The 11,458-nt window shown below is 33.7% G+C and overlaps 1 protein-coding gene across 1 annotated transcript in view; it reads left to right on the forward strand.

Annotated features, from left to right (window-relative positions):
- The window catches only part of LOC124373460 (probable ATP-dependent RNA helicase pitchoune), a gene marked incomplete at its 3' end in the record, with an annotated part of 30,019 nt that overhangs the window by 13,125 nt on the left and 5,436 nt on the right, over positions 1-11,458 (forward strand). The window contains 4 exon segments of the mRNA XM_046831835.1: positions 1,216-1,380; positions 3,324-3,464; positions 3,860-4,020; positions 6,532-6,684. Of these exon segments, the coding sequence (XP_046687791.1) occupies positions 1,216-1,380; positions 3,324-3,464; positions 3,860-4,020; positions 6,532-6,684 (620 nt within the window).

Here is an 11,458-nt window from a genome sequence, read left to right on the forward strand (position 1 = left end):
AAAACAAAATTTTGAAGTGCTTTGAGGATTGGAAGAAACGTTGGTACAAGTTTATAATATCTAATGGGGATTACTTTGAAGGGAACAAAATTTAGATTGATAAATAAATAAATAATTTTTGAAAAAAAAGCGAAAGATGCAATATTTTTTGAACAGGCCTTGTACATCAAAATTGTACAAGATGCGAAGGTCTCATCAACCTTCCAAATCACCATCTTCAACTGTATGAAAGAAACTATAAATACAACGGACGGAAAATTACACCAGAGCTGCGGTCAAAACCACTAAAGTCAGCACTGCAAGAATGGCTACTAAATTGCCCTCTCTACTCACTGGAAGAATACGTACATAGAACAACTTAATGTTGTTTTCTTTTCTATTTACTTTTACCTATAAAATAATATAAACTAATTTTAAATGCATTGACTTGACTCCATTAAGTAATCTTTAAGATTTTGAATAAAGATGATTCTGAGTCAGATTAAAATATGCAAAGTATATTTTTTCGAAGAATCTGATAGTCATGTAATTGACTGAATTGGTAATAGAAGAATCGTAACTTTGTAATAGTTTAGATGAACTGAGTTTTATAGAATTAAGATTGAAGCTATTTACACCAAACCTGGAACTTAGTTTCTGATTATTTTGAACTAAGGGTGGCACTTTTGTTTGTTATTTAGTAACAAAAGTTAATATTGAAGTGTCACCAGCATACATGAAGACTTGAGCTTTGGGTGTAAGTTCTATGAGGTCATCGGAGTAGATTAGGAAGAGAATTAAACCGCGAAAAACTCTACAGGTGACTTTTCCATAGATGCTCAACATATGCAACTACCCTGTGATGATTTTTCAAGGAAAGCTCTGGACAGTTTAGGGCAACTCTGACATACAACAGTTTTATCACCATTATGGTTGTACAGGTTGAAAAAAGACTGAAAGTAAACTGTCACGTATCTAAAGAACAGGTTACTTTGTATACAAATTTTTTAAAAAAGCATCAGTTATATTTTCCTTCTTGGAAACCAAGTTAAGAAGATGTTACATATTTGTTAGTTTCAAGATATTTGCAGTCTTTTAAAGATGGACTCCTATTGAGCTTATGTGATGAGGTATTAATTAGTATGAATAACCTGCATGGTCAGATAATTGAGAAATTTGACATAGCCTTGTAGAATTTTCCAGGAATATTGTTGCTTAGTTGTTTGTGTGGTACAGGTATCAATATCTTAGTGGCGACCCCAGGACGCCTGCTAGACCATCTTCAGAACACTCCAGATTTCCTGTACAAGAACCTACAGTGCTTGGTGATTGACGAGGCTGACAGGATCCTGCAGATCGGCTTTGAGGAAGACATGAAACAGATCATCAACCTTCTACCCAGTACGTATCTCTGTAGTTTTAGTTGTGATACAAGTCAAACTGTAATGAAAACTTAATCATAGAATAGATAGAAAGAAAAGTAAACCCTTAGTTGAATTTAGAGTTTAGCTCCAGCACCTTCCTTTTTTGCAAGCAGCGTCTGGTATTCTTCAATTTCGTCTTTCTTTAGATCTCTTCAGACAAACATGGCTCCAGATTCCAGGAGTCAAAAGTCTGCGACAGTGTCAGATACCAGATGCTGCAAAAATAGGATGGTAAACTGGAACTAAACTCTAAATTCGATTGAATCAACCCTTTCTACAATAGCTACATTATGTGTAAACCCAGTTTGTAAGGAAACATTTTTAACCTAATCTTGTGGTATTGATATTGCAAAAAAAACTTTTGGCATTTATTATTGGGTGGTTATTTAGTAGGTAGTGTTTTGCCCTTTCACCCTTTCACATGTGAAGTCATGATTTAAATCTTCTATTGGAAATTTAATATTTTCCCTGTAGTTGTCAATCAAGTTTGTAATAACAATTTACTATTCTAGATTCTTGCTACAATACTTATTTTAAAATTGAGTTATTAGCTATTGAATTATTTACTTTAATTAAATTGATAATACCTCGTGAAAAACGTTGAAAGCTTAAGTTTTTTCTTATATCTAGCTGAACTTAGTATACCTGAATATATTACAACTACTACACTGCTTACAGTTTTAAAGCTTATGTGGCTGTTGTCTAAACTATAATCTAATCTTTTTGGTTTCACACGAAGTCAAAATATTGTTAACACAATGAAGAGCTTGATATAGCTTTGACCCAGGTATGAAGAGCCCCCTTATTCAACAGATATTAAACCGAAACATGGTCCAAAATGAATGTCCAATGTTTCAAAGGGAGGCTGGATTGTTTTAATATTTTAATTGTGTTAACAATGCTTTAACATGTGTGAATCAGAAGACTAAGATAATAAACTATTTACAATGTCAAACAAATATTCAAAAACTCTGTTCTTAAATTAAATTACACTGACAGGACCGTTCAAGATATATTATTTTGCTCCTAAACAGTCATAATAGCTCTAATCATTTACCAAACATTGTCTTACAACCTGTGAAAAGCTGTAGACTGCATCAGTAATGTCAGCCAAGCATTAATGTGATACTTTTTATTGTCAAAATACCGTGATTGAGCTGATAAAATAATGCAGAGAGTGGACATTGTGTCAACTATAATTGTTGTAAAAATGTATACCTGTAAGATTAATTAATCTCTATATTATACTTTTCCCTAATTATTTTCTGCAATAATTACATATGTTAATATACAGAAATGTAGAAGTATAAGGAATTTCTTATCAGTATATTTTCAATTGGGCAAATAATAATTTGTGTGTTGCATGTCGGGGTTTCTTACAATCAACTAGAGACTTTGGGGATTGATTGTGCTTTTTAACATTTCTTCTTTTGGATCTGCTTTGTAGCCAAGCAATTAAAGAACTTGGGCTTTAGATATACAGTATTTTTCCTGGAATTTCTGGTTTATTTTCATGGTAATCAAGGGATGGTTTATCTCACATTACTTTTGTTTCTACTTTTACTAAAATCAGTTAATGTAAACTCCCCATTAACTAACTTGTAGGAAAAAAGGATTAAATCTTGTATTTTCTTGTTTTTCAAAGTGCTGGCTTGAAATGATTCTTTCCCTTTCCAAGGCACAGTACATAAAGGCTCACTTTGAGCCATTTATAAAAATTTCACATTCCAGGAGTTTTACAATTTTAAATTGAGGTTCAGGTGGAAGTTGTTAGACCCTTTTGAAATTGTCTCTTATTTTATAAATTACTTGATTTGAAAAGTAAAAACGGCTATGTACAGTTTCTGCAGAATGCTATACCTAGAACAAGTTCTTGCATCTCTTCAAGATGGAATATTATAGTACCACACTGTGTTGCAGAGAAGCGGCAGACTATGCTGTTCAGTGCTACCACCACTTCCAAGACAGAGGCCCTGACAAGGCTAGCCCTCAAGAAGGAGCCTGTGTACGTGGGGGTGGACGACAAAACTGAGGCTGCCACGGTCGATGGACTGGAGCAAGGTGAGAACATTAACACACTGGTGATATGTGTGATGATATGACTCAATGTTTATATTTTCTCCTTGTTGTACAAACCCATTAATTTGTTTCGATAATCAGTTCTTTCAGAAGACAGCAATTAATTATAGTCATTCATCAAAACTTTCTATTTTCCACTTTTTATTCTTAAGTAAAACTATACTAAACAGGAACAGAAATAAATAACTGCAATAATACAATATGTTTGGCTCTTATTCTGGTGTGTGTCTTATTATTTAACATATACTTACTGTTGCCGATTTTAACGTCGTAAAAATTTAAAACAATTTTATATTGTTATTCTTCTGACCTTGCTGTAAATCTTACATATTATCTTCTATAATGTTCCATTGTTTTAATCCCAAGTAATTTTACAGGCTATGTTATCTGCCCGTCGGAGAAAAGGTTTATGCTGCTCTTCACCTTTTTGAAGAAGAACCGTAAGAAGAAGGTGATGGTCTTCTTCAGCTCATGTCTCTCAGTGCAGTTCCATCATGAACTGCTCAACTTCATCGATCTCCATTGCATGTGCATTCACGTGAGTTCATTTTTGTTGATTTTGATTGTCGTCCTGATTCTATTATCTGTTTCTATTGTATTATTCTTGACCGTAGGTTGAGGGACTAACTATTATATCAAGTGTTACACCAATAGAAGCCTTTCTGGTTCAAATGAATTGTATTTTCAATGTCACAGCTGAATTTGTCTTGTTCAGAAAGAAATCAAGAAAAAATGTATACCCGCTTATTTCCAGCTCTTATGATCTACTTCTAGTCCAATATATTTCCAAAGACATAGTCTAGTTTTACCTCTTTGTTCTGATGAAATAAATATAAGTCTTACCTACTTAGGACCTAGATGCCTTCTTTGGCCAAAAAAGGTCTATTTCAGGCAGTTTCAATCTACCTCCAGTCTAATGTATTTACGGTGTCAAATTTGAATTTGCTTTATTGCACAAACCAAGAAAGTATATACATATGTCGGTCTCAGAAACATACTTCTGTCAAAAAGAGTCCACTCACGTCTCTTGCAATCTTTTTTCATACATCTTTATAAAGGAGTTGTTTAGCAGAGATGAATGATAAAGGGATAAACCTGGTATCAGTTATTGTAATAGAAAGTTCTTATTTTTAGGTTGGACTTTGCACTTTACTTGGTGTACATCTTACATTACACTTTAAAACAATATACATCTTGAGCTATGCTTACTTTAAATCTTTTTACTGAACTCCTTGGAGACCATTCTCCATTGGATTTGAAGAGTCACTAACTACCTTAAAATCTATTTTTTAAGTCCAGTATTTATTTACTAAGTTTAACCTATACAACTTGAGCCAAGACAAGAATACTAAACCATCTAGAACAGGACCTACATTTTAAATGTTTCAAGCTTTAAACCAGAAAAATCTTTTGAAGAGTGAATCTTTTGAAGCCGGATTTGTGGCATTGTACTCTACTAATATAGACCTTTAATTTGAAGTACTACTCAACCTATGCTCTCATTAAGATTTCCTTCTGACCCCTTGTGGGCCATCCCCTTGACATGACAATAAAATGGTAGTTACTTTAAAAAGTAGATTTATAGGTGCAGTAATGATGTACCAAGTTTTATTACTTTACCTGTAATCGTTCGGGAATTGTCAAGCCTGTGCGAGACTATTTTTACACCCTGTATATTTATTTATTTATAATTTTATGGCCTACATTGGACCACTTTAGTCAATTTATATTTTCTAGTCTTTCTTCTTTTATCCACCCAATATTTCTTCATCCTTTCCGAGCGTAATTTCCTTTCCTCCTCCGGAACCACTCTTCCTATTCGTTGTTTGTTTCTTTTCAGCTGTAGTGTAGAGTGTTTGTCATTTAATATCTTTAATGTGTTTGTCTTGTGTTTTAAATCCTCTACTGTAATTTGTAACTCTCTCATATCTTCCCTTAATTCTGTGATCCATTTAATGTCACTTTTACTATACCACAGTTTTTCTACTATTTTCTTGCTAATTCTATTTTCAGGTGTTCTCAACAAATGCCCCAGGAATGATATTCGTTTCTTTTTAATTATACTTGTAATAGGTTCTATATTTTTGTAGACTGTTTCATTGGAAGCTAGTCTCCAAACTCCGTCTTTAATACTCCGTCTTGATAGTTTTTGTTTAAGCAAGTTTCTGACTATTCTTCTCTCCATCCTAAGAACCTTATCTATTGCAATAGTATTTGTTGTTTTAAATATTGTTTCACTTGCGTATGTAATTTGTGGCAGAGCAACTGTTTTGTAGTGTCTTAATTTTGTATTTATTGAAAGACATCTTTTATTATACGTATTCTTAGTAGCATGTTTAATCTTAGTTAGTTTGTCTATTTTACTTTGCCAAGATGGTTTTTCATTCAGGTTATAAGTGATTACTTCTCCTAAGTATTTAAATTTCTGCACAATTTTTTATATTGTGGTTTTCCAACCTTATTTTATTTGCAAGTGGAGGCTGCGTTAATAAAACTTCTGTTTTTTCAAACAATATCTTTAAACCAATTTTCTGAGCTATATCTTGTAAAGATTTAATTTGCTGTTTTGTTTCCTGAATGTCATTGGCCAAAAGAGCTAAGTCATCAGCAAACCCCAAACAGTTCAGATTAATGTTATCCCTTTGATATCCAATCTTTGTTTTTTTGGTTATTTCTTTCCCATTTCCCTCATGACGTACTCTAATGCACAGTTAAAGATAAAGCACACCCTGTATATAAAGATATATAACTTGTTAGATTGATAGACAATAACTGAAAATAAACATTTTCTTAAAAACAACAAAAAGTTGAATGATCAAGTCCTCCCTTATAACTGTGTTAGGCTTTCACTATTCTAGACTTGATGGATCTGAACACTGTCTCGATCAATAAAGGTGTAGATTTAATGCAACCAGCATTTACCCTTACTGATAGTAAATAATTTAAAATATTGAATTAACACAACTTTTGATTTATTGTATCTTAAACAAATTTAGGATATAAGCAATGTGAGTTTTACAAATTATTTGTATTGCTATAATGTGTGCAGGGTAAACAAAAGCAGATGAAGCGTACAACAACGTTCTTTGAATTCTGCAATGCATCGGAAGGAATCCTGCTTTGTACAGACGTTGCAGCTCGAGGGTTGGACATCCCTGATGTGGACTGGATTGTGCAGTATGATCCTCCAGATGATCCTAAGGTAATTGGATCTTGCTGTCTGTGATTTGTTAGTTCTATTAGACACTAAAGTAGGTTGGTATAACTGGTACTGTAATAGTATAGTTAACGTTTATCTTAATACAAGAGTTATTGATAGTCAATACGATACAATGGACATTTGGAGAGAGCTGTTTGGCTGAGATTCAATGAGGGATCCTATGTTTTCCTGAAAGTGTTGGCAAAAGGTGTTCTGGAATTATGAGCTTAATACAAGAGGTATTGATAGTCAATACGATACAATGGACATGTGGGGAGAGCTGTTTGGCTGAGATTCAATGAGGGATCCTATGTTTTCCTGAAAGTGTTGGCAAAAGGTGTTTCTGGAATTATGAGCTTAATACAAGAGGTATTGATAGTCAATACGATACAATGGACATGTGGGGAGAGCTGTTTGGCTGAGATTCAATGAGGGATCCTATGCTTTCCTGAAAGTGTTTGGCAAAAGGTGTTCTGGAAATTATGAGCTTAATACAAGAGGTATTGATAGTCAATACGATACAATGGACATGTGGGGAGAGCTGTTTGGCTGAGATTCAATGAGGGATCCTATGCTTTCCTGAAAGTATTGGCAAAAGGTGTTCTGGAATTATGAGCTTAATACAAGAGGTATTGATAGTCAATACGATACAATGGACATGTGGGGAGAGCTGTTTTGGCTGAGATTCAATGAGGGATCCTATGTTTTCCTGAAAGTGTTGGCAAAAAGGTGTTTCTGGAATCATGATATTTGAACGTTTCTCCCCATATCATTTTTGTGTGATATTTGGTATTGTTATACTTCAATAAGAAGACTTAAAGCACTGAAAAAGTTTTGCCTCAGTACAAAATTAGTGTGTATTTAAAATAAACAAAAATTATGTTTTTGCCAAAGATGATTTATTTTCTACTTCTTGGAAGAAGAATAATAACAAATACATCTTTTTTAACTGTACTGGTTTTACATGTAGACACACCATAAAAAAGTGTGTGCCTTATGGTTATGTCTGCTCTGCGCGCTTCGCATCATAGGAAGAAACATCAATACAAAAATAGCAATAGTTATTATTTATTTTTTCACGTGCCACAACATCTATTTTGCTTCCCCGACATTCATAAATCAATATTTTTATGCATTTCTACACAAGAAACTAAAATAAAACAATATGAATATTTCCGTATGGTACGTTTAGCGCAATTCCGTTGGTACATATCTCTATGCTGCACTTTAAGAGTTAAGCTTGTTTATTTTAACTGGTTCACAACTTATTTTTATTTTATTCGTGAGCAAACTTGTGCTATCTTCTATGTACCTGTAGGTTTCTTTATACCGTTTTCCGTCATCCGTATTATTGTCACCTCAATAAAAAAAAAAAAGAATGTCTTATTTTACCAGGCGAAGTTAGGGCTAAGAAGCCCTCTTTAACACTTAACCTGGGGACCAACGGCTTAAAAGGTGACTTCCGAACCACCACCAATGCCCGGGCAGGCGGGCCACCGCTTGCAAGGACAGGATCGCTCAGCGGTCACCTATCCAAGCAGCGGCCACGCTCGACGTTGCTTGATCTGGTTATCTTGCGATAACCGCCGTACCCGCTACACTACACCATTGGCGCAATAAGTCAATAGATGAAGTAAATTATCCCACACATTGGACGGATGGGCTGGACACCTGGCCCTGCCACTGTTCCTGCAGCACAAATGTTCATTTTGGCTGTCTCAGATTCCTAATCATGAATCCTGTAAGTAGTCAAGGAGTTAGACCCAAAGTCACCAAGAACATTTCATTCTGGGACCTCATGTCAAGTAATTGTGCACAAGAAGATGATGTTATTGGTTAAACATCAAGCCCACTCTGACTCAGTAAATAAGAAAAGAAAAGAAGTCATCAAAAGCCAACTGATACAATAGCTATATCTCAATAATGCACAGAGAGGCAAAAAAAATTGACAAAATCATCCTTGTCAATACGATAGTTTATTTTGCATACTACTTCAAACACAGCTGAACGCTCATAGAGGCTCGTGGTACAGTATTAAATCAATATAGCACTCCTAACTCCATCAAAATTATAGCAATGGTGGAAACGGATCACATTGCCAAATGTCGAGTAACATTCAACTAAACATTGCCACATAAATTATGCTTTGTCAAGATAACTTTTTATACCTTCAACATTCTCAGACCAACCGATGCTAAAATCATTCTAGTGCAAATCAAATATGTTTACTTCGCCAATGCATATAGCCAAGATCTTATTGATGTGCCTGATGTCACATTACGTAAATTAAAATTAAAATAAAAGTCAGCTGGTTGAACAGAGTCAGACTTTCTAGACTCCTAAACTCCTGCCTATTTGACAAAAAAAAGCCTGTACCAACCAAAAATAGCTTCTACTACTGGCAATAGACAACCAACCGCATGTTGTGGATCATTATAAATGGTATTCCTATCAAGTGATATTGGTGAAGATAATTTGTGAAGGACATTTAAGGGATGACCTATACCAAGAGAGAACTCCAAAGCCATTAGATGATGGAAAAGAGAATATATATATATATATATATATATATATATATATATATATATGCACCTTAATGTAACATTTACAACGCCAGCTGCCAAAGCCTTGGTTGCTGCCTCAATGTGTATCTGATAACAAGCCGAATATAACACAAACACACACAAGAATATAATCAGATCAAAAGTACGCCTAAACATTATTTCAATAAGAAATTAAACATCATTCTATCCCAAATGCAGCTTGTTGAAAATCTGTACCTGCTTAAGACATTCATGAATGAAAAAAATTGAATGAATTGATTTATTTCCCAAATATATGTACAATATTATAATCCAAACTTTACAATTAACTTCTAAAAAATTTTTATTACATTACCGAACGTAGTTTGAAATGAGAACAAAGAATAAATATCATAAGAAATAATCATCATAAAATAAACATCATAAAAATAACATCATGTATAAACATTGTCCTCGGGAAATGAGCCTGCATGGGCTATGATGCCTGTGCACAGACTCGAGTTGCTCACAGCGCCTGAAGAAATAACGGACTGGATATACATTAAAAAAATGAATATAAAATATAATACAAAATAATACACTATTATATACCACATACACACGTGAATCTGGAATGAATATATTAAAAGGAAAAAACCGTGTAATTTTAATATGTACCTGTTTTAAAGAATTGAATATTATTAATTTTAAAAACATTTACATATTAGCAACAAGGGTAAATAAGCAGGGTCACCGCAGATTATAATGGGGTAGTGATAATGAATAATGATGGGATAGGAGTGGTGGCTGTTCAACATGTCAAACTGTCCGCCCGTAGTTCGTAGACAACACTGCCTCAGCCTCCTCAATAGACAATGATAATATCCACTGGTTAACTTTCCTTTTAAAGATAATTGTAGAAATTTCATTGAAAAAACTAAAATTAGGAAACTGTTTACTTATATTAATAAAAAGCACGTGGGCTAGATAGTATGAGTTGGTGTTTGAATAAGATTTAGTTAATTGCAGTGGTAGAATTCCTTTTGATCTAGAATAATGTGTGTTATGGGTGTGTTGAGTTCTTTCAAATAAATCATCTAAATTTTTATACATGTGTATTAAAAGAAATTTTATAAAAAGTTGTCTTATTGTAAAAATTTTAGTTTCTTGAAATAAAATGGATGTTGAAAATCTATGACATTTTTTAAAAAGCTACTTTCAAAATTGATTTCTGAACCGTAAACAGAGGATCAAGATTTGATTTATAAGCTGCCCCCCAAGAAATTATCCCAAATGCAAAAAGAGATTGCACGTATGCATAATATACCATTTTCATTTCTTGAACAGCAAGAATAACCCTAAGATTCTTAAAGGCAAAGATATACTTTTGGGTCTTTTGTTTGAGATATTCAATATGATCTGACCATTTCAAACGGAAATCTATAATAACGCCAAGATATTTATACGAGTTTATTTTTTCGATTGCTTCGCAATTACAGGTACTGTTACTATGATTTCCACAATTATGTATGATCAGATTTTTCTAAGACATAATCCGACTGAGGATTCAAAGAGATTGGCATAAATTTTGTTTTAGTTATATTTAAGGAAAGGACATTCTGATCAAACCACTTTTTCAGTAACATTAAATCACTTAATGCTTCTCGTCTCACATCCGCCCATATATTTCCTTTTAGAAAAATAAGTGTGTCGTCGGCAAATAATGTTATTTTCCCGTTTAAATTTAGCTTGGCAATATTGTTTATATATAATAAGAACAGAATTGGCCCAAGTGTACTCCCTTGAACTACACCGTAGTCTACATTAATTGCATCGCTACTAACATTACAAATTGAGACATATTGTTTTCTATTGGTAAAATAACTCTGGAACCAAGTAAGGGCGATGCCCCTAACGCCTAATTGTTCTAATTTATTTATTAACTTATTTCTATCAACAGAGTCAAAGGCTTTTTTGAGGTCTAAAAAGATTAGCATTGATTTTTTGTTTTCTGAGATTGCATTATTTAATTCTTTATTTAAATCAAACAACGCATCCGAAATACTCCTATCGTCTCTAAACCCATACTGACACTGAGTAAGCACATTGTTTACCTGGAGAAAGTGTACAAGCTGTTCCTTAACTACCTTCTCCAGTACCTTAGCAAAGACACTCAAGAGGGATATCGGACGAAAGTTGTCTTTATCAGTAAAGCTGTTTGACTTGTGCAAAGGGTACACTTTAGCTAACTTAAA

This window comes from Homalodisca vitripennis, unplaced genomic scaffold, assembly GCF_021130785.1.
Source record: "Homalodisca vitripennis isolate AUS2020 unplaced genomic scaffold, UT_GWSS_2.1 ScUCBcl_5637;HRSCAF=12453, whole genome shotgun sequence".
NCBI classification, from domain to species: domain Eukaryota; kingdom Metazoa; phylum Arthropoda; class Insecta; order Hemiptera; family Cicadellidae; genus Homalodisca; species Homalodisca vitripennis.